The sequence below is a fragment of the Pristiophorus japonicus genome, chromosome 5 (assembly GCF_044704955.1).
Source record: "Pristiophorus japonicus isolate sPriJap1 chromosome 5, sPriJap1.hap1, whole genome shotgun sequence".
NCBI lineage: Eukaryota > Metazoa > Chordata > Chondrichthyes > Pristiophoridae > Pristiophorus > Pristiophorus japonicus.
Window position 1 is genome coordinate 251059202 of NC_091981.1, and position 25077 is coordinate 251084278.

The 25077-nt window shown below is 42.5% G+C and overlaps 1 protein-coding gene across 5 annotated transcripts in view; it reads right to left on the reverse strand.

The window, feature by feature from the left end:
- Positions 1-1244: 1244 nt before the first annotated feature.
- Positions 1245-25077, reverse strand: part of LOC139264671 (partitioning defective 3 homolog) — a 984694-nt gene continuing 960861 nt past the window's right edge. For 4 of the 5 annotated variants that reach the window (XM_070881547.1, XM_070881545.1, XM_070881551.1 and 1 more), the window contains 3 exons: positions 12153-12270; positions 6950-7077; positions 1245-3321 (listed from right to left, as the gene is read on the reverse strand). In XM_070881547.1, the coding sequence (XP_070737648.1) occupies positions 2937-3321; positions 6950-7077; positions 12153-12270 (631 nt within the window). In that variant the 3' untranslated portion in view covers positions 1245-2936. The remainder of the gene's footprint in view (positions 3322-6949; positions 7078-12152; positions 12271-25077) is intronic. The other variant, XM_070881548.1, reaches the window with a different exon arrangement.

Sequence of the window (25077 nt, forward strand, 5' to 3'; positions counted from 1 at the left end):
AAGTGAGTTCTCAAGTGACTGAACAGTCCAATACGGGAATTACAGTCTCTGTCACAGGTGGGACAGATAGTCGTTGAAGGAAAGGGTGGGTGGGGAGTCTGGTTTGCCGCACGCTCCTTCCGCTGCCTGCGCATACTTTCTGCATGCTCTCGGCGACGAGACTCGAGGTGCTCAGCGGCCTCCTGGATGCTCTTCCTCCACTTAGGGCGGTCTTTGGCCAGATGTCGATGGGGATGTTGCACTTTATCAACGAGGTTTTGAGGGCGCTCTTGAAACGTTTCCTCTGCCCACCTGGGGCTCGCTTGCCATGCAGGAGTTCCGAGTAGAGCGCTTGCTTTGGGAGTTTTGTGTCGAGCATGCGAACAATGTGACCCGCCCAACGGAGCTGGTTAAGTGTGGTCAGTGCTGGGGATGTTGGCCTGATCGAGAACACTGACATTTGTGCAACTATCCTCCCAGGGGATTTGCAGGATCTTGCGGAGACATCGTTGGTGGTGGTACTTCAACGATTTGAAGCATCTACTGTATATGGTCCACATCTCTGAACCGTACAGGAGGGCGGGTATCACTACAGCCCTGGAGACCATAATCTTGGTGCCAGATTTGAAGGCCTGATCTTCGAACACTCTCTTCCTCAGGTGACTGAAGGCTGCGCTGGCGCACTGGAGGCGGTGTTGAACCTCGTCGTCGATGTCTGCCCTTGCTGATAATAGTCTCCCGAGGTATGGAAAGTGGTCCACGTTGTGGTCACTCTGACCTATTTGACCTCTCCTCCTTCCACAAAGTGGAACTCTGGCCATCTCAATGCCTGCCCTCAGCCAGACCTCGGTTTTCTCACCACCCCACCTAAGGGCGCTGCTCAGCGCCGAGCTTATTGCTCGCATCCCGCCATAGGCAAATAGGCTCATACAGCAGTGCCTGGTCTCCAGTCGTCTTGGACCCCCTTGAAACTGCACCAAGACCTTGCTCGGCTTAGCCCATGTCGTAGCCGGTGTGCAACGGCCACCCCACGTTAAAAGAACTCACGCACGCACAGGCATCTTTCACCCTTCAAATGAAGTTTGGGACCTGGAATGTCAGGACCATCATGGACATGAGGAATGGCATACTGTAATTCAACATCGTACTTATTTTAACCATTTATTATAAATACACTTTAATTGCTTTCTCCAAGTACAGTTACACCCATTTGTGAAAAACTTTCTTTATAGGCGTGGTAAATGAACCAGCAATGTCACAGACTGTACTGCAAACAGGATGAAACAGCCTTTTATTCTAAAGTGATATGTACAAGAAAGCTGTCTTACATTGTTTTATACACTGTGTAAAAGAGCCATTAAAAATGATTGCACTGTGCTTACATTTTGTTTAAAACATTGTAGTAAAATTGTAATAAAGGCAACAACAAACAGGCAAACAAGACATCAATAATTGTGCAGAGGTTTCATTTACTCCGAAAACAGTTCGACAAAAAAAAATAGTGCCAAACAGAAATAGGCATGGTCTTCCAGATTCACGCAGTGCACAATATAGTTAGTGCACGGGAACTAACCTAAATTCATTCTCTCTCATATCTGGAACTGCAGGCACTTAATTGTTCCAACCTCTATATTCCACACAATATATGGAACGCCAAGCTCTTAAAACAATTGTTTAAAGGAAAGCTTTCCAAATTCCCGAATGTACACTAGTGTGTCACAGTAAAAGCAATAATAAAACGTAAGTCACTTATTTGTATGTCGTTTTATATATACACAACAAAATTGTTTCTTCCTCTTTTTTTTCTTTCTTGAACTCGCACAGACATCATTGTATACTATATAACCACTCACATCTGGTACAATACAAAGATATAATGAGTACTGGAAACATTAAACATGATCTCCTACTTGACCTAACAGATTTGCAGTGTTACAGACTTGCATGAAAACCAATCTTGTGTTTCCCTTCTTTATTTTGCCCCACATTTCCTAATAGCCTGATATGAGAAGCATTGTTGTGCTTGTTGCCATGAGGGCTTGCAGCGGCCAGAACATTCATGCACCAAAGCATATCTTTCATTTTGGGATAACACTTACTCTGTGTAGGTTATTGGCTGTAAACAGAACCGAAATGTGAAAGAATTAGCATTAAAAAATGGTAAGTAACCATAGATCCACCTTCTCATCCCTGAAATCATAAAATTGGCAGTGATTCTCCTTCTCCATCAATGAACTAGAAGGATTACAGTGTACAGTGTGGTATGCTGTACAATTTATCATGTTTCACAATTTCCACAGGTCTTCTCAGTCAGATTTTAAACATTACATAGTCTAAAAGCACAGATTTGTTTTGTTGATCTATTCCATCCAAAGACACAACATTTCTCCAATAAAGGAATATTAAAATTGAGGACAATGGACCACAGAACATTTTCTAGTCAATATTTAAGTGAATTTCACATTTAAAATTGTCCCCTCGGGACTAATGTAACAGAATTCTTGTATGAATCATTTTGTGCCAAGCTTAGCATCTGTATACATTTGGGGGAAATGGGGGCCACGATCCCTCACAAATACAGTAACACAAGGGCATTGTGAAGGTAGCAGAATAAATCCAGCTATGAACTGCTAAAAATCAGTCACACTGTCTGGAGAAGAATCACATGATTAGATCCTCATGACAACACACTTGTTCGTCTGCTTCCACCTGATTGTCAAACTGTGAGATAGTCTTTCTGTATTATCGACTGATGAATGTGACAGATAGGAGGCAGATTAAGGCCAGCGAGTCTTTTCTCAAATTACTGAAGGCACTGGAATAGAGATCGTCGCAAAAACCTGCTACAGATTTGAGGTTCTTCTCCTTTGATATTCACAGGAACAAATTCATTAACTTTTTTTTTTAATTAAAAAGTGACTTATTGCCTTGTATGTCGAAGTACTTACTCTGTAAGGTCAGGGATAAAAGGGCCGTCCCTTGTCCTGCATTTGTAATCTGGACAGCCTGGCTACCTGAGAAGGGGACGGAGGGACATCTTGTCTGTAAGGACCTTTTGGAAGGCTGTAGCTGGGATCGGTTTTGTAAGAGTCGTAGTTATTACGCCCTTCCGTGGGCTGATTAGTTATCGGCTGATCTTTCTGCCGCTGCTCCTCTTGACGCAGCAGTTCCTGTGTTTCCATCAAAACGCGTGCATTGACTCCATGTCCTAGGTAGCCATTCCGTGAGCCCTGATAACTGGAGTATCTGGGATTGTCCTTTGCACTCTGGAACCCATCACCAGGGGCGTAGCCTTTATCCCATGCATCCTGCGTCATGGAACTGGAATTCTTTTTACTTTGCCTGCAGAGAGCAAACATAAGAAACATTTGTAGACACAAATTAGATTTTTTTTCCCCCACCTCTTAATGGGGTATGCAAGACATTAAATGCCAATTTGGAAAATACTAAACAATAGCCAAGACAACATTAATTATTCATAAATTATGTATACATTATTGATAAATACAATTATGGCGTATTTGCATGATATCACCTAATAAATCATAATGTTGGCCTAGTGGTTATAATTAAGTGCTTTACAGTCAGTAATTCTGCACTACAGAGCATACTTATATCAAGAGGATTAGGCATTTGCTGCAGAGGATAGGTGACGGGCACTGGTAGTCAGAAAATTGATAGTTTTCTTTCTGCCCTATGAGCAAAACAGATGCAACTGTAGTGTCATTGGTCAATTGGCCATCAAGAAATACTATCAATGACATTGGGCCCAAGTTTCGAGCCGCGGCTAGAACGGCGCAGTCCCGACCTGGACGCCCGTTTTTCGCGCCACAAAGTGCGCCTAAAAAAACCCTCCAGATTCTCCACCTCCCTGCAGGTCCTCTGGCCCTCGGCGCAGCGCAGCAGGTGCAGTAGGGGGCGGAGCCAGGTCCCTGCGCTGAAAACAGTGCCGGGACCTCTGCACATGCGCACTACAGTGGGCGCGCAAGTGCAGGAGCTCCAGGTGCCCGAAACTGTGTGGGAGGGCCCGAAGCACGCAGCCCCTAGCCCTGGCCGAATGGCCTCACTGGGGCTGCATGAATAAGACTCCTCCCACGGCCAGCTCCTGCTTCCGCCCGACTCGACTCCCGCTTCCCGCCTCCGGATCGGACCCGACACCAACCTGACTCCCGCTCCCCCCCCCCCCGACTCCCGGCCCCCACCCCCCCCCCTCGACTGGACCCGACCCGACTCCCGCTCTCCCTCGCCCCCGGATTGGATCCGACCTGACCTCCCTCTCCCTCCCTCCCCGAACCGACCTCCCTCCCACCATCCCCCCGACCCAACGCCACCTACCTGTAAATCTGGTGCTGGGGACGGCCCGGCCCGTTCAGCCTCCCTCCCCCTTCTCCTTTCCCCCCCCCAATCTCCTTTCCCCCCCATCTCCCCTTTATCCCCTTCTCCCCCCCTCCCCTCCCTCCCTTCCCCCCATCCCTCCCCCATCCCTCCCTCTGCTCCCCCCTTCTCTCCCCCTCGCTGTCAGAAACACAGACACTGACAGACAGAGAATGAGAGACACACACAGACAGAGAGAGATAGAGACACTGACAGAGACACACTGGGGAGGGGGGGGGGGGCATCCCAGCACGCTGTTGGAGGACTCCCGGTGCTGCAGTCGGTAAGTAGAAAATGTTTTATTTATTGATTTTTTAAAAAATTATTTCTTATTAATTTTTTTTGATTGATTTATTGGTTGATTTATTGATGTATTTATCATTTATTATTGAAGATGGCTCTTTATTTGTAAAACTGAAGTGTTTAATGTTTGTAAACTTCCCTTTAAACCCCACCTCCCACCATTCCCTACGCCTGATTTGCAACCTACGCCTGATTTTCTAAAGTGTAGACAAGGTTTTTTCGAGCATACAAAAATCTTCACTTACTCCATTCTAAGTTAGTTTGGAGTAAGTTTTCACTGACGAAACTTTGAAAACAGACGTAAGTGGCCGGACACGCCCCCTTTTGAAAAAAAAATTCTGTTCCAAAGTGCAACTGTTCTAACTGACTAGAACTGGAGCAAACTAAATGACGAGAATTCCGATTTCTAAGATACTCCGTTCTACACCAGTTGCTCCTAAAATTCAGGAGCAAATCATGTGGAAACTTGGGGCCATAATTTCTATCGTTAAGATATGGAGATATCTGAACTATAGAAATAGTGTCATTGATAGTATTTCTTGTGCGGTTTTTGCAGTGGACTGGGATAGCAGAATGCATTATCAAAGAACCTAGAGATACAAATTCACGCTCACAATTCTCCACAATAGCAAGCTTCTGTTCTCAATCTCCCAGTCAGGGGGAGACGTTCAGTAGAATTCCCAACAATGGGAAGGCAAGTCATACCTCATTCCATTCTCATGCCTCGTTCCATTGGCAGAGACCTGGGAGCCGGTATGATGCACTCCTTGCTAAGCAGCACATGATGGGTGGAAATATCTACTATGGAGGTTGAGAGGAGTGAATTTTTAAATATAATTTTTTTTTTTAAAAAGGAAAAAAGTTAGTGTTTCTGGGTCTTGGCTACATGCCAAACCAGAATGATAGATTACAGGACTCCTCACTTAGGTGGCTTAAAGGTGCCCATTTTGGAGTGCTTCAGCCCTGAAACCTAAGAACATAAGAAATAGGAGCATGAGCAGGCCATTTGGCCCCCGAGCCAATTTCATCCTGCGCTCAGCTCCACTTCCCTGCCTGATCCCCGTAACACAGAAACATAGAAAATAGGTGGAGTAGGCCATTCGGCCCTTCGAGCCTGCACCACCATTCAATAAGATTACTCCCTTATTGTTCAAAAATCTGTCTTTTTCCAGCTTAAATATATTTAATAACTTAGCCTCCACAGCTCTCTGGGGCAGAGAATTCCACAGATTTACAATCCTCAGTGAAGAAATTCCTCCTCATCTCAGTCTTAAGTGGGTGACCTCTTATTCTGAAACTATGCCCACTAGTTCTAGATTCCTTCACAAGTAGAAATATCCTCTCTGCATCTACCTTGTCAAGCCCCCTCAGTATCTTATATGTTTCAATAAAATCATCTCTCATTTTTCTAAACTCCAATGAGTGTAGAGTCTGCATGGGAGAAAATCGAATGCAGCTCGAGCCACATGTCCATCAAACAAAGTAAATGTGATGAAACCAATGCAAGTTTTTTCGAGTGATAAATGTTTGTACTAAATACAGGCGCTTTTCTTTTGGTAAAAAGTCTCAATATTTGAGTTCACACCGTATTATTTCCTTGTTTAATAACCTTTGATGTGACTTCACTTTTGTTTAGTTTATTCTTGTTCTAAACCTTCTACTTTTTTTTTTCCAAATAGTTCCCCAATAACCTATCTGACCCATTAAAACTGGAAGTTGTTTAAACTGTAGTAGATGAATTATCAACATTGCATAGACTACTGCCAACAAATCAGCCTGAAGACAGACATATGGCAGAAATCCCCTGAATAGCCATCGTTTTTTCAACACATTCTTATCCTTGTGTGTATCATTGGGTTAATTTAGACATACTAGGAAACAGCTGTCTCCAAATTCACTTGCAATGTGCTGTCCAGCTAATGTTTTTTGTTGACTTTGCCGTTCAGAGAACTGCAGCAGTGAAATGCACCATTTTTATTTAAAAAAACAATTTATTTAAATTGATTTGTATTTCTGGCAAATTCATACACAAGAAGTGACCTTTAGTTAGTTAACTTTTATTTCCCCTTTATGACGTTTAGAATTTTAATTTTTCCAACCACTGCAGATTTACAGAGCATGCAGGGCAATGAGAAAACATGCTTTTGTACCGCAAGCTATATTCATTATTCAAAATGGTTAATATGTAAACCCTGTATGTAGATTCTTGTGCCAATTACTTTTATGGCTTCAGGTATAAAATGAAATGAGCAGTCTCTGGCTTAATAAAGCCACGTGGCCTTGGTGTTCCTACCGTGGCAATGAGCTGTACTGTCGCTGAGCCTGCTGGAAGCTCTCCCGCTCTTCTTGTCTCTGCCGCTGCAGCTGAACCTCTACAGATACAGAGTGTCGGCCGCTTTGAGCGTAAGGGCCAGAGCTGGGCTAAAGAGGAATTGTAAAACAAATCAATTAAAAGATTTTGAAGTGGTCTTTCGCAGTACCAGACCCATAGGCCAGCTGAAGCTATGTAAAAGGGTAGCACTCACCTTCAGAACTGAGGTTTGGAGAGTATTAAACGTGAGCAGCTAGTCAAAAGGTTACAGTCCTTCTTGAAACAGTTATTTGCTTTTAATTGTCAGATTTGTTTGTCTAACTTATGGTCCAAGTATGTAATGATAAAGGAAAAATAATTTCAATTTTTTGACATTATTTCAGGTCAAATTGTTGCATATGTTCAACACCCAATTCCCTGGACCGATATTGAAAGTGATGTGCAATAATTATCCCATACTTGAATTTCTGTAATTATTTCCTCAAATATCTATTTAAGTTGCGTGCTTTATCGCTATTATGGGCTGGCTGATTAGGTCACTGCTTCTAAATTGTTGTTGGTTACCAGTAAACTTACAGGACTCACAAAGGGAACACCTCACCTTTAAGCACTGCCTGAGAATATTCTGTGAAATGAAATGCGAACTTTTTTTTGAGGCTGGCTATTCAGATGCAGAAGGTATGGCACACAAACTGAGCAGTAGTCTTTGGAACCACAACCGAACACAATTTGTTTCAAAAACATTCAGCAGGCAAAATCTTTTTTTCCCCCTCTTTCATGACACATTCCTTAGAAGAGCACAAACATCTGCACAAACATTGTACTGCATAAGTGAAGCATAATTATGAAAATCATTTCCAGCTACAAACAACTCAATGGCACACTTGGAAATAGCATTGCATTCTAAAACACAAATAATCTTGGGATGGTGAGCAAGAATGCATGAGACTGCCAAGATCCGAGAAATAAAAAGGTCAAAGACATGAGCACAAGGTGTTACTAGAATGAAATGGGAGCTTTCTCAGGCTTTGCCAAGAAGGGGCACGGTCCAGGAATGGAGGGAGTAGGGAAGAGGTGAATCTGAAAGGCCACTTGTATCCCTATGCACTAGAAGGAACAAGTATTAACTCTAAAACTAAACATGAAAATGCTTGCACTTGAGACCGCTTTGACTTTGATAAGCGGAAGGTAGAAGAACTGGAATACAATCAAATCTGTAAAACCAAGGACAGGAAGACATATGGCACAAGCCTTTATTTGTTTTAGTCAGGGTTTTATGCAAACCCAAATGTACATTTTAATATGCAAGTAATTTAATCCATTCATTCTAAGCTTGAATCATAAAAATTACAGCACAGATGGAGGTTATGCAGCCTGTTGTGTGCACACCAGTGTTAACTCTTTAATTGGAGCTATCTACTCTAATCCCATTTCCTGGCTCTTCCACATTTGTAAAATATTCTTCCTTTTCAAGTACTTATCCAATTCCTTTTTAAATGATGCTAAAGTTGCTGCCTCAAAAGCCATTTGTGCTAAAGCACTCCATGGTCCAATAACTCTCTGTCTGAAAAGAATATCCCCTTCCCCTTCATTCTTCTTGTAATGATAATCAACAACAACTTGTATTTATATCGCGCCTTTAACACAGTGAAATGTCCCAAGGCGCTTCACAGGAGTATTATGAGATTTTTAAAATCCTGAGTCTATGCTCCCTTGTTACTGATTCATCAACTAGTGGAAGCAATCTTTTCCTGCTTGAACATATCAAAACCTATCATAATTCTTCAAACTTCTATTAAATCCCCCATTAACTTTCTCTGATCTAGTAAGAACAAAATCCCAATTTTGAGCCTTTCTTCTGACCGAGGAACTTTCATTCCGGGTGTCATTCTTTCCATACTCTAGTATCCTGAGGTTCATAATGGGGTGATCAGAACTGCATGCAATACTCCAACTGTGACCCATCCCCACCGACACAAAGTGGAGGAAGAGCATCCGGGAGGGCGTTGAGCACCTTGAGTCTCGTCGCCGAGAGCATGCAGAAAGCAAGCGCAGGCAGCGGAAGGAGCCTGCGGCAAACCAGACTCCCCACCCACCCTTTCCCTCAACGACTATCTGTCCCACCTGTGATAGAGACTACAATTCGCGTATTGGACTGTACAGTCACCTGAGAACTCACTTTTAGAGTGGAAGCAAGTCTTCCTCGATTTCGAGGGACTGCCTATGATGATGATGTACAAATTCAAAATCACTGTTGTTACATACACTGAATCTATTACAGACTATAATTAGGTTCAATAGCACTCAAGATATCCCTGAGGATTTTACAGCGATTATGAAAACCAGTTGCCATTTGTCGGATGCCACGGTGCACATATTCGAGTTCAAGTATTAAACTGTATAGTTACAAGCTACAGCATTTATAGGTGGACTGCACCAAAAGAGCAGATTGATATATTTGTATCTTTCTATTTCAAGTCAATGTAATTTTTCAATGAATCTTCATGGTTGCTTTGACCTGATGATGTAAAAGGAACTCTGCACAAAGACTCTCCACAAAGGGTGATAGTTACCGTAAGATTTATAAATACCTTTTACATGTGCTCATTCTGCAGCACGTGCTGCTCTCTCTGTACAGTTACTTTGATAAATTCTGTATTGATCAATCATATTGGAAGTTCATACCTGCACATGGCATTTAAAATTAGAATGGCTGAAACATTCCAATAGACTCCAGATCAGGTATTCCACAGGCGCTCATGGAACAAAGTTCCTTCTCCTCTACCTCAAGAATGTGCTCCAACTTTCAGCTTTAGTACACCAGCATAAAGATTTCCATTTGCCACATCAATTATCTATATGGCCTTGTCTGAGCACGATTGCAAATTTAGTGACCATTTGTGTTGAATTATGAAAGTACTGTGCTATGGCACTTGCCAGGATCTGAGTAAAGATTTGCCAAACTTTTAAAGGGCCCTTACATGGAAGAAAGAGCGACTTCCTTTCTTTTTTGGATTAAAAACTCTGATCCAAAGATAAAAGAGCAGTGTGCCAATTCATTCCCTTAGAGTATGATTTAGAGTTAACCAGTTTTTACAGCCTGAAAAAATTAAACAGCAGTGGGGGTGAAAAAAAACCCAAACAGGAAAATGCCAACAATATGGATGATGAATTAAATGACCAAGCAGTTTGGTTGATAAAAACAAAACAAAAAAAATCTGATTCTTTCCATACAATTATTAAGCAAAGGAAATATTTGGCTTTTGATGAGACATACCGTAACATTTAGGATGCATAGATTTTGCAAACTCGGATTCTGGCCTCAGCTCAGAAACCATTCATTTTAATGGGGAGCTGGGAACAGTTCCATTTATTTCCATATAGTTGTTGTTCCAATATGTTCAGATTTGATGACGAGCTACAATTTACCAATTGATTTAAACTCATTATACTGAACCTGCAATTTAGGAAATCATTCTATTCCTTAAGGTAATTATGCCCCTTGTCCTTAGGAATCCCCTCTTGTTCATTACAGGAAACTATAAACTGAGGTTAAAACAGTCTGTTTAAAACGGTTATGAAATTAAAATACACAAGAGTTTGCCCTTCGACCTACAGTAGTTAAGTTCCAAGTCTTTCAGAGTCCAACCTTTTCTCACAGTTCCAGTTCCCAAACCACGTGTTCCTCCTCCTCCCCTTCACCCCATAAGATAAGCGACACTCCACAAAACAGAAACCTGCTAACAAAATAATCATGCACAATGGAAAGTGGCACACACTTCCAGAGAGAGAAACAATTTTCTTTTGCAATGGAAACAAAAACCCAGACTATAACAAGTAAAAGACAGATGTTATCTTTAATGTGATTTAAATAAAAGCGGAATATTGGCACTTACATTACAATCAACAATTTAAAAACTTTGGATCTGGTAATGTGACTTGCTGTAAAAATCACTTGATCCAGTATTAGAACAGCAAGAATTTTACACTTACAAACTCACACAACACAGTGATGTTTTTGTATCCCAATTTCTAAAGATGACAAGTATATACAGTCCCCAGTGCTATTTTTAAAAAAAATTCTCATAGCTTCCACTGATCCAATTTAAAAGAATATATAAGGGGATACAATTTTGCACAATTGCCCTGGATACCCATTTATCGGGATTGTATACCCAACATGGCTGGACAGGGGAATTAGTGCATGTTGTAGAAAGGTCTGGTCGGCTGTCTCCCAAGAAAATGAATGAGCACATTCCACACTGGGTATGTTCAAATCTGAGGCAATCAGTTGGCATGCAAGCATACTGGAACCATGTGTGCTGCCACTTCATATCACCATTTTGTCACTTCCATTTTCCCTGACTGCAGACATCACCAACTCACTGCCTAAAGATCCCATCAGAAATGAAGATAGTTGGCAGGGGGCAGCAGTAGATGGAAGCATGAAGTGATTATTTTTAATTATGGTGCCAACACTGAAGTACAAGTCATGATTAGATGACAGGATTCTTAAATCAATGCACCCAAGGTTATAAACAAACACGGCTTTACATTTTATACACATTTTATGTACAAGCAGTCATGTTTATCAATCCCATTAGATAGGCCTGCTGTAATGCCACAAAATAAAAACTCAACTCATTATATGCAACAGAGGACACTTTTTTTTTAAAGTCAATATTCAAATATACAACATTTTTTTCTTTTAAAGTCCTTTCATAAATGAGTGTGTTGAGCAAAGTTGACTCTGAAAACAACCTGCCAGCTGCTGGACTACCCCCACCCCCACCCTCCTCCCCCCTCCAGGCCCAGCACAGTTACATTGAAAACTACTTGACACCAATTACAAAATAAAGCACCCCATCTGGAGTGAGCTTCATTACTTCTTTCAACCATTGGTTGTCCCCGAAGAAGAATGGGTTAGTCCAGTTAATCAGGATAGCACAGGTTTCTCCAGACAGACTGAAGCCACTCAAGCAATGATGGGTTGATATTGTATGAAATGAAATTATCAATGATGCACCACAGATGTAGATAAGAGGTTAGAAGTTAACAGGTCAAAGGTATGCGACTCCTCACTGCCTTTACTGCATACAGGCCCAAGGATCAGTGTTTGCAGATGCTGCTGTTAGTCAAAGTTCATTGCCCTCCGTCCCCATCTGGACACAGTCTAAACACTCACCCAAGGCTGTTCAAAACTGTATGTACGCCTCCGATCCTCGAGCTCCTCTTGCTTTGCTTGCTGGAACTCATTTCTTAGCTTCTGTATCCGATCGTGGTTACTGGGAGCGAGTCTGTTACTAGAATGGAAAAGGAAGGAAAAAAAAAACTGAAATACACGAAGCAACAAAGTACATTCGGCAGAGCTAATACAATTCACCTCAAGGTTGACGAAGCTGGTAGCTCACACTTCACTTTTAATTTACTGGTGTGTAAATCAGGAGAAGTGATGAGAGAACCAGCTGGCAAGGGGCCGTTGTTAACATGTGCTCCATTCCAGCTCCTGTCCAACTATCAAATTCACAGATTCATGCTAGGGAAATCATCAATATTGGAAGGAAAATCAACCACTCGGATACATTTGTATTTGCATAATTCAATATATTTTTATTGCAGAATGAGGTAACCTTATCACCAGTAATTTCCAATTGGAAGGAACAATTCTGTACAGGGAACAAACGTGACCCATTTTAATTTGAATTTGGAAACGAGCTGTTCTCTGCTTCACCTGTGAAGTCTCTCAGATCTGTATTAAAAGGGCCTGTGCATATGGTGTCCCACGAAAATCAATATAGCAGATTAGTTAATCAATTTTAACAGAGTCATCAATCAATCACTTCAGATTTTAAAGTTAATTACCTAATCAATAAAACAAAATCCACAGTTAGAGAGAAAAAAATGGAATCACAGCTCATTGTTTCATCTCTTATGGTATAACATAAAATAGATGCTCCGCATTGTATGTAATTATGATCAGCATAAACTTCAATCACTGATCTTTTTGTGTAGCTATTCTCCAAATACATATCAGCTATGAGCTAATTGAACAGGTTTGAGGTGCTGAATTGGCCCAACCCTTTTTTCGGTGCACTCACCGGAGATGCGCCGACTTTCTGCATTGAAAAGTGCTCCGAAAAAAATAGGTCCCCACTTTGGCCGCTGTCCGGCCTCTCCTGAGTCTTTGCGCAGCGTGGCCAGTCGGGTCAGGGGCGGAGCCAGCGTTCCGTGCTAAAAACAGTGCCAGGACGTCTGCACATGCGCGTTGGAGTCTGCGCGCATGCGCAGTAGCTCCTCGGCCCCAGTCTCTCAGTGTGCATGCTGCAGCGTGGGAATTCGGCATAATTGATTCTAGTTAGAGGTATGCCTGGCCTGAGAGACAGAAGCAGGAGAAATGTTCTTGGTGCAGGAGAAAATGCCTCGTTCGGACCGGACATTGAGATCGTGCCGTTCGGGGAAAGAGCAAGCTCAATTTTGAAAAGATTGACTTTGCCGATTGTATTTTTTTCTTTGTTGTTGGGAAAGACCATACGCACAATTATTTGGAATATATCCATTTGAGTCCGTCAAATCACTTTGAAAAGTGGGATGATGATCATCATCATACCGGCTGATGGTGCGTCCCGTCCCTATCCCAGGCCGTGTGGCCTACCGCACAGGCCAGCCCGCTGCCTTCCCGAGCTGAAGATGAAGGTAGGGTAGGACTTACTTGCTTCTATTTTTTATTTGGATATTTTGAAAAAAATATGTAAATATGTTTTGTCTCTTGTGAATAGTGGTGACCATTTGTCAAGCTGATTTACTTGGTGATATTGTGAAAGAAGAACATAAGTGACGGAGGAACACTGAGAATATCTTATTTATTGAAGTAGACTTTATTTCGATAATATGGGCTCAATTTTGGCCCAGTATAATCATTACAAACAAGTAGTTGTTTAAATTAGTTGTGAGATTAGGGCAATTTAATTCAACTATCTTTTACTGCTTTTATTTGTGGCCATAAAAACGCTGGCCTAAGTTAATTTGCAGTAACTATTAGCTGGCCAAAGTGGCCTAAATGGCCAAAACCTATGTAGGTGGCTGGTAACGCCCCCTTTTGAAAAAAAAAACAAATTAAAAAAATCCTAACTAACACATTAACACTGGCGCAAATTGAATGTGCAAAATGGGGATTTTTAAGATACTCCAGAAAAATCAAGTTGCTCCAAAAAAAACGGAGCAATTCCAGGTTTGAGCCCGTTATTCCACACGATCCTACTCGAGCTGGCAAATACAAGGTCGCAGGTTCCCATGCCAGTTTTCTTCTCTGGTCCAACCAGCAGCAGGCATATTTTGAAAATCAAGAATAAATGCTTCAGTGCGAGTTCCCCTGCTTATTCAGAACAGATATGCTGGCTATACTGATATCAGGTTCCTCCTAAGGTTCTCTCCCAACTTACAAGATATTTTCCGATAAAAGGAGCTGCCAGGCAACCCATTCAGAGGGCTCTGTGCCAACTATGTATGCCTCGGCACCACTAGGACGCACATAGGATTGACAGACTCTGCAAAGTATAGAAGTGCAGCATAGATTCACGAGCACGTTGTCAGGGATATGCGGTTTTAACAACAGGAAAAAAAAAGTCGAGCAATTAAAGGTTTTTCCACTACATTAAATTGGTACAATTGGCCAATAATGCTAATCAATATGCACTCAATTCAGGCAAAGTCAATAGACAAAGTAGGTGCACCGTTCAATATGGATGAGTGTAACAGCACGAGATTAGTTAGAAGTGAGAAAGTAGGTAACACATTAAATAGCAATGTGCTGAAGGTAACTGGGCAGGAAAAGAGATTGGCTTTCAGTGGCTAGGTTGTTAGAACATTCATGGAGGTGTTTAAGAAATTAGGATCCAGGAATATTTTTCTGTCATGTACATCCTTCAGGTACAAATTGGAAGATAGCAAATGTAACCCCGCGATTTAAGAAAGGAGGGAGAGAGAAAACAGGGAGCGACAGACCAGTTAGCCTGACATCAGTAGTGGGGAAAATGCTAGAATCCATTATTAAGGACGTGGTAACAGGGGACTTAGAAAATAATAGCAGGATTAGGCAGAGTCAAGACAGATTTATCGAAGGGAAATCATGCTTGACAAATCTATTAGAGTTTTTTGAGGTTGTAACTAGCAGAATAGTTAAGAGGGAAACAGTGGATATGGTATATTTGAATTTTCAGAAGGCATTCGATATGATGCCACACAAGAGGTTATTAAACAAAATTAGGGCTCATGGGATTGGGATAATATACTCACATGGATTGAAGATTGGTTAACATACAGAAAAGAAAAGAGTAGGAATAAGAACATAAGAATTAGGAACAGGAGTAGGCCATCTAGCCCCTCGAGCCTGCTCCGCCATTCAATAAGATCATGGTGATCTGGCCGTGGACTCAGCTCCACTTACTCACCCTCTCCCCGTAACCCTTAATTCCCTTATTGGAATAAAGGGGTCAATTTTGGGTTGGCAGGCTGTAACTAGTGGGGTACCAAAAGGATCAATGCTTAGGTCTCAGCTATTCATAATCGAGATGAATGATTTGGATGAGACCACCAAATGTAATACATTTAAGTTTACTGATGATACAAAGCTAGGTGGGAATGTAAGTTGGAAGGAGGATGCAGAGAGACTTCAAGGGGATTATAGGCAGGCTAAGTGAGTGGGCAAGAACATGGCAAATGGAATAAAATGTGGAGAAATGTGAAGTTATCCACTTTGACAGGAAAAATAGAAAAACATTTTTTTTTAAACTGAAAGAGATTGGGAAATGTTGTGGGCCGAAATTGCTCTCCGCTCCAAAAGGGGAAGATAATTCAAATTAAATGAATATTCTCTGCCCGACATGGGGTGGAGAAAATTGCCTTCTTTTTGTGTTTTAAGTCACTGCAGTTGTTTGGAGCGGCTGAGGGATGGCAGTGTGTCAGTAGCAGGGCAGATGGCGGACAGTGTCATCACCGCCGTGCTGTCACATAGCAGCGTCTCTCCCCTTCAGTTAAAGGGGAGGGCCACGGCGAGCTCTGCAGCCACTTAAGTGGCACCCACTGGGCCACCAGGAAGGGTTTCGGCCGGGTTAGTGGCCCGGCAGCCAGGAGGGGGTGCCAGGCTGCCTGTTGGTGGCCCGGCCGAACATGCGGCTGCCATTGTCGGGCCGACTTTAGATTCGGCTGACAATTAAAATAAAATGGCGGCCGCGGCGGTGCACTCTCCCCTTTAAGGGTGGACATGCCGCCCAGCAGGGTTATTTCCCTTGTGGGGTGGAAAGGGGTCGCTGCTGGGCACAGTAAGGGGTTGATGCTGCCGCCCGTTTCCGCCGCCCCCGGGGCAATTTCGGATGGGTCAGACCATCCGCCTGCCCCTGATCAGAAACGCCTTACAGTCTCTTAGAGAGGGGGGCAATTTCGGCCCCTTGGTGTTCAGAGTGACCTGCGTGTTCTTGTATACGAATCACTGAACATTAACATGCAGGTACAGCAAGCAATTAAGAAAGCAAATGGTATGTTGGCCTTTATTACTAGAGAATTTGAGTATAAGAGTAAAGATGTCTTACTGCAATTATATAGGGCCCTGGTGAGACTACACCTGGAGTATTGTGTACAGTTTTGGTCTCCTTACCTAAGGAAGGATATACTTGCCATAGAGGGATTGCAACGAAGGTTCACCAGACTGATTGCTGGGATGGGGGGATTGTCCGATGAGGAGAGATTGAGCAGACTTGGCCTATATTCTCTAGAGTTGAGAGATTCTTACAGGGCTTGACAGGGTAGATGCAGGGAGGATGTTTCCCCTGGCTGGGGAGTGCAGAACCAGGAGTCACAGTCTCAGAATAAGGGCTCAGCCATTTAGGACTGAAATGAGGAGAAATTTCTTCACTCAGGAGGTTGGTGAATCTTTGGAATTCTCTACCCCAAAGGACTGTGGAAGCTCAGTCATTCCGTTGTCAAGACAGAGATTGATAGATTTTTGAATATTAAGGGAATAAAGGGATATGGGGATGGTACAGGAATGTGGAGCTGAGGTAGAAGACCAGCCAGGATATCATTGAATGGTAAAGCAAGCTCGAGGGGCTGAATGGCCCACTCACACTCCTAATTCTTATGTTCTTATGTACTTTAAAAAACTGACTGTCCAAAACAAATAGAAAAGTTCAACAATATTTTTTTAGTAAGAGGTGATAGAATTGTGGACTTGATTCCAAGCAGAGTTGGTGGAACATAAGCTATGGTAAGTTTACACAAGATTACATGATGCTGATAATCATCTTTTTCACTAGGCAATGAGATGGAAGCAAGGTGGCCCAGATTTAAGAAACTGCAAAATCTGTGTTCGTTTTCACGAGACAATAGAAAGCTGAGCGGGGATCTTATTAAAGTATTCCAGATCGTTAAGAATACGGACACATTGGTCCCTGACAAACTGTTTACCATGGCTCGGAGAATGACAGCGAGGGGTTATGAATGGACAGATCAGTTCTAACTACTGAACAGAGGGTGGTGAATGTTTGGAATGGATGGCCCAGGGAAGCGATGCAAAATGATAACATCAGTAATTTTAAGAGGGAGTTGGACAGGCACTTGACAGGAAAATCAGTTAAGAGATGTAGATAGTGATCTGTGTATTCCATGGGGGCCAGATTGCCTGAAACGGCTTTTCTGGTCCTGTACTTTTCTATAATCAGAAAATATATGAAAAGGGAGATTGGGGAATTGGTGGGGGGGGGGGGGGGGAGATCCTTTATCTCGAGAGTACTTAGAATGTAGAATTCAATCCTGCAAACTGTTGTTGAAACAAAGTCCATTATTTATTTTAAAAGGAAATTAGATATTTGCTTGAAAAAGAGTAAAGTTGAAGGGTATGGAAAGGAGGTAGACTGGGTTTAGGCCAGATGGCTCATATGGAGGGAAACATGTGCAAAGAGTTGATGAGCCAAATGGCCTGTCTCTGCATTGTAACATTCTTGAATGGTGTTTCCTCCACCATTACGTAACTCCCATGGACTCAGTGTGTGAACCTGTATTTGATCAGACAATGGCAAAGCATAAGAAAAAAAAGAACAATTGATAATGACCAATTAGAAAGCATTAAGTGGAATCCATACTGTAAATGAAATTAATATACTTTTGATGCAAAGTAGTGCAGAATTTTCACACTCTGATATTCTCTACACCTGTGACTTGCCATCATCTGAAACAACTACTGGCGTTAAAGACTTGGATTTATATAGCGCCTTTCACAACCACTGGACATCGCAAAGCGCTTTACAGCCAATTAAGTACTTTTGGAGTGTAGTCACTGTTGTAATGTGGGAAATGCGGCAGCCAATTTGCGCACAAGCAAGCTCCCACAAACAGCGATAAGATAATGACCAGATAATCTGTTTTTTTATGTTATGTTGATTGAGGGATAAATATTGGCCAGGACACCGGGGATAACTCCCCTGCTCTTCTTCAACATAATAATAACATAAGGACATGGATCTTTTACATCCACTTGAGGGAGCAGACAGGGCCTCGGTTTAACGTCTCATCCAAAAGACGGCACCTCCAACAGTGCAGCGCTCCCTCAGCAACACACTGGAGTGTAAGCTTAGATTTTTGTGCTCAAGTCCCCGGATTGGGACTTGAGCCACAACCTTCTGACTCAGAGGTGAGAGTGCTACCCACTGAGCCACAGCTGATACATATACATGGATATCCAAATAGGAAAACTGAACTTGAAGAGATCAGAACATTATCTCGATATTTTCTATAAATAAACAAAAGTTTTGAGAAAGTCATCACATTCCCAAATTTCACAATGCAAAGTGTCAAAAATATTTTTAAAGGCTTAAAAGGGTAGGCCTAGCTAAACATCACAACCATATTCCAGACCCCAGAGTATGCGATCGTAGGATTATAATATATTCATTGAGTATTAGTTACTTAATTAAATAAATGGGTTACACTTGGGAAAATTACAGTCACTGGTACTGTATTAAATACCTATCGGCTACTAACAGCAAACATGTCTCCATAAACAGTGATCCATACACTATGTGAAACCAGTCTTTGAAGTGCTGCTGCAGTCAACCTCCCACACAGTTTTGCAGGACACTATTTCCCAGTCTTTAGCCGTCAAATGGCAAGTGCTGATTTTAAAATGTGGCTGCTTTTTAGTTTCAAATCAGTGGATTGGTCATCACTGCAGATGCTGCCTTCTGATTGAGTAGGTGCAAAGTGTGCAAAAGTCATTTGAAATCACACTGCCACTTCTCAGTGAAGTGAATGGGAAAGAGAGAGCTCTACACAGATACAAAGCCAAAAAGATAAACTAGAAATCAGAGAATAATTGAAAGATTATCTGTTTAGGGGGCACCTCCAACAATGCAGCACTCCCTCAGCACTGCACTGAAGTGTCTGCCTGGATTAAAGTGTTAACTCCTGGAGTGAGGCTTCAATTTAACTACTCTAATCCCACTTCCCTGCTCATACCTCTCTCCCTTTCATAGTTTTTCTCAAAAGTTTAATTGCCACACAAATGCCACGATTGAAGTGGCGTCAATACCTTCTTGCAGTAATGCGTTCAACCTTCTAATAACCTTCAGGTGCAAAAAAAGCTTCAAACCTCCCTTTTATGCTGCTATTATTCTCTACATTCAGAGTTGCTCTATAAATATAAAAAAACAATCTCAATCTCTAATGTGGAAACAAAATTCAAGGTTAACATTTTGGGTGGAACCCTTCATCAGATTCTTGATGAAGGTCACACCCACACTGCTGACCTACTGTTTTTTTCCCAGATGCTGTGCACATCCAGTATTTTCTACTCTACAATAACTATTCAGGTCGGATGGACATGACATAGAAACATAGAAAATAAGTGCAGGAATAGGCCATTCGGCCCTTCGAGCCTGCACCGCCATTCAATGAGTTCATGGCTGAACATGCAACTTCAGTACCCCATTCCTGCTTTCTCGCCATACCCCTTGATTCCCCTAGTAGTAAGGACTACATCTAACTCCTTTTTGAATATATTTAGTGAATTGGCCTCAACAACTTTCTGTGGTAGAGAATTCCACAGGTTCACCACTCTCTGGGTGAAGAAATTTCTCCTCATCTCGGTCCTAAATGGCTTACCCCTTATCCTTACACTGTGACCCCTGGTTCTGGACGTCCCCAACATTGGGAACATTCTTCCTGCATCAAACCTGTCTAAACCCGTCAGAATTTTAAACGTTTCTCTGAGATCCCCTCTCATTCTTCTGAACTCCAGTGAATACAAGCCCAGTTGATCCAGTCTTTCTTGATATGTCATCCCGGGAATCAGTCTGGTGAACCTTCGCTGCACTCCCTCAATAGCAAGAATGTTAGGAGACCAAAACTGTACACAATACTCCAGGTGTGGCCTCACCAAGGCCCTGTACAACTGTAGCAACACCTCCCTGCCCCTGTACTCAAATCCCCTCGCTATGAAGGCCAACATGCCATTTGCTTTCTTAACCGCCTGCTGTACCTGCATGCCAACCTTCAATGACTGATGTACCATGACACCCAGGTCTCGTTGCACCTCCCCTTTTCCTAATCTGTCACCATTCAGATAATAGTCTGTCTCTGTTTTTACCACCAAAGTGGATAACCTCACATTTATCCACATTATACTTCATCTGCCATACATTTGCCCACTCACCTAACCTATCCAAGTCACTCTGCAGCCTCATAGCATCCTCCTCACAGCTCACACTGCCATCCAACTTAGTGTCATCCGCAAATTTGGAGATACTACATTTAATCCCCTTGTCTAAATCATTAATGTACAATGTAAACAGCTGGGGCCCCAGCACAGAACTTTGCGGTAACCCACTAGTCACTGCCTGCCATTCTGAAAAGGACCCATTTACTCCTATTCTTTGCTTCCTGTCTGACAACCAGTTCTCAATCAACGTCAGCACACTATCTCCAATCCCATGTGCTTTAACTTTGCACATTAATCTCTTGTGTGGGACCTTGTCGAACGCCTTCTGAAAGTCCAAATATACCACATCAACTGGTTCTCCCTTGTCCACTCTACTGGAAACATCCTCAAAAAATTCCAGAAGATTTGTCAAGCATGATTTCCCTTTCACAAATCCATGCTGACTTGGACCTATCATGTCACCTCTTTCCAAATGCGCTGCTATGACAGCCTTAATAATTGGTTCCATCATTTTACCTACTACCGATGTCAGGCTGACCGGTATATAATTCCCTGTTTTCTCTCTCCCTCCTTTTTTTAAAAAGTGGGGTTACATTGGCTACCCTCCACTCCATAGGAACTGATCCAGAGTCTATGGAATGTTGGAAAATGATTGTCAATGCATCCGCTATTTCCAAGGCCACCTCCTTAAGTACTCTGGAATGCAGACTATCAGGCCCTGGGGATTTATCGGCCTTCAATCCCATCAATTTCCCCAACACAATTTCCCAACTAATAAGGATTTCCCTCAGTTCCTCCTTCTTACTAGACCCTCTGACCCCTTTTATATCCGGAAGGTTGTTTGTGTCCTCCTTAGTGAATACCGAACCAATGGTCTGCCATTTCTTTGTTCCCCATTATGACTTCCCCTGATTCTGACTGCAGGGGACCTACGTTTGTCTTTACTAACCTTTTTCTCTTCACATATCTATAGAAGCTTTTGCAGTCTGTTTTAATGTATCCCTGCATAGGTTCCCATCCCCCTGTCATATTAGTTTAACTCCTCCCCAACAGCACTAGCAAACACTCCCCCTTGGACATTGGTTCCGGTCCTGCCCAGGTGCAGACCGTCTGGTTTGTACTGGTCCCACCTCCCCCAGAACCGGTTCTAATGTCCCAGGAATGTGAATCCCTCCCTTCTGCACCACTCAAGCCATGTATTCATCTGAGCTATCCCGCGATTCCTACTGTGACTAGCACGTGGCATTGGTAGCAATCCTGAGATTATTACTTTTGAGGTCCTACTTTTTAATTTAGCTCCTCGCTCCCTAAATTCGTCTCGTAGGACCTCATCCTGTTTTTTACCTATATCATTGGCACCTATATGCACCACGACAACTGGCTGTTCATCCTCCCTTTTCAAAATGTCCTGCACCCGCTCCGAGACATCCTTGACCCTTGCACCAGGGAGGCAACATACCATCCTGGAGTCTCGGTTGCGGCCTCAGAAATGACTATCTATTTCGCTTACAATAGAATCCCCTACCACTATAGCTCTCCCACTCTTTTTCCTGCCCTGCTGTGCAGCAGAGCCACCCACGGTGCCATGAACTTGGCTGCTGCTGCTCTCCCCTGATGAGTCATCCCCTTCAACAGTACCCAAAGCGGTGTATCTGTTTTGCAGGGGGTTGACCGCAGGGGACCCCTGCACTACCTTCCTTGCACTGCTCTTCCTGTTGGTCACCCATTCCCTATCTGGCTGTGCACCCTTTACCTGCGGTAAGACCAATTCACTAAACGTGCAATTCACGTCATTCTCAGCATCATGGATGCTCCAGAGTAAATCCACCCGCAGCTCCAGTGTTGCAATGCGGTCTGTCAGGAGCTGCAGGTGGATACACTTCCCACATATGTAATTGCCATTGTCTTTGGATTCAACATTGTCTTTTCAGATTTGGTATAACATTATACAGACCTCAAAGGGTTAATTGTGAAAGGCAATAGTGTAGTAAAATCCTTATTCAAGGAAAATTAATTCTACTGTTACCTACTGGAATGTGAGATTGCACACCTCCCTGGTGCTTATGTGCCCAGTCTCTGGCCTGTTTGGAATTGCCTCTAACTGTGTGCTCACAGGGCATTAAAATGCATTTTAACGCTTCACAAGAAAACAAATCAAACAACCTTTTCCCTCTATCTACTCTCTACTTCCCAGATTCCTTCGATTCCCAGGACATCCAGTTTGAACATTTTAACCAGCAATGCCCTTCAAAGCTGTGATCAATGCTCATTCCCGTTTTTTTTTATGGTAAATATAAAAATGCCTTTTGTGCACATCTGTTTACCTACTAATCAATAGCAGATGCTATTTTCTCCAGAACATGGTAAACTGGTGATCATAGCCACACAAACTAAATCATGCAAAGAAGTAGCTCGAAGTCAACTGCAAACAGATACAATGCTTTAATCCCTTTATAAGCAGCACAAATTAATCCAATATCGGAAAACTGTAAATGCAGGCAGCGTGAATTAAATATTTATCAAAGTCTAAAAATTTTTAGACCCAACCAGCATTAACCTACAGATCAAAGATGACAAATATAAAAGCTTTTTTTTAAAGTAATTTTTAAAAGGACAATGTTGCAATTTCATTTCAAAAGAGCTTTTAGCATCTGACTAATGGTACAGCTTAGAGTGAAGGAGGTCTTATCAGTGTTTACATGACCCACTCTGACAGCAAGCAGCATCTTGCCAAACCTGCCCCATCATAAATTTATAAATGTAATTAGTGCAGATTATAGAGATTTTTTGAATATTACAATACCTCTCCTAGCCAGTTATAGCTTTCTCTTACTAAACAAATTCTCTGTTTTAACTTAAATATTCCAGACATAAATGATCTGGGAACTAATGTGGTACACTCAATGCAGTACTATTGCTTGACATGTTCACTTACATTGAGAACAATTTTGGACAGTAAAGGAAACATCTAATTATACATTTGTTCCATAGGCAACAATAAATTGTTGCTGTTTGCAGTAATCTGCAACGCTGCAAAAATTGCTTATGAAGGAAGTAGGTTCAATAGCAGATATTAATTATATGTGAAAGCCAATTCCAAGTCGTTTAGACAGCATGTTGGCTCAGTGGGTTGTTGTACTACCAGACTGCAGCACACAGTGGCAATATTCAACTTTGCACATTAAATTGTTCACAAGGTGAGCTCCTGATCTCAGCTCATCTCCCCCAAGAGGAGCAAAGTGCTCTCCCTGACAAGAGAAAGGCAGACATGCATCGTGGATAAGTAATGAGCCGAAAGGGAGGAATCATCTTGTTTCTCTTCAGTGATGTCAGGTTGAGGAAATGTACTGCTGGAGAGCTGTGGTGATTGGGCTGCCCCCCCCCACTGCTCCTTATGTACATGTACGACTCGGATTCAGAACAAAATGTAAAATTCACAGATGATACTAAGCAATAACGTTTTATGAGGCAGAACTACAGCAAATTAAATTCATATATTACACGAAGGAAGAAGGAATGGGAAGCACATGAGCTAGGGGTGAAGCTGAAAGAGATCTGGAAGTAGTAACAGACTCGCCACTTAGCATGTCCAGTTATCGCAAAGCATCAATCAATAAAATTAACAGATTGGTGCTCGAGACCATTGTGATGCAATTGTGTAGTTATCTTGGTCTTGCCACTATATTGAACACTATGTTCATTTCTGGACACCAACACACAAGGGGACACATCCAAATCCCAGAGGGAGTGCAGAGAAGGGCCAGTTTACTCAATCATGATCTCAGTACAGAGTTCTGAAGATAGGGTTTTAAAAAAAGAATCTCTTCAGACTTTAGATGAGACATGCAAGAGGGGTCTTTATAGGAGGAATATGATACTAAGCAGAATAAAAACAGTAAGTTGGAGCTCTCTTAAGCTAAACTTTGACTGCAAGACGAGAATATAGGCCAAGCTGGAAAAATACAAGATCAGGACTGAAGTCGGGAATCACTTCTTCTGCACAGAGTGATCTTCTGGGTAAGGTAGTGAAAGCAAAATCTCTGCAATCGGTCAAAAGACAGTTGGATGCTGCGACTGGGGGGGGGGGGGGGGGGGGGGGGAGACAGGTTTCCCTGAAGAGATGAGCTTGATGGACAGAATGGCCTCCCCCATCTGCACTTATCTTTATGATGTACACCCCTGCCCAACTGCAATATGCCCATTGGGAGTAAGTCAATGCTGCTGCCCTTTTCAATCTCAAGCAGGTGTCTGGTGAAAAGCTTCCCAACCATTGAATCAGCTCTAATCTGGGCTTTTATGAGGCACTGCAAACCATGAACAGAAGCAGAATTTATTACTACAATTTGCAACCTCATGGCCTGGCATATTCCACACTCCTCCATCACCATCAAGGTTCATAGAATGA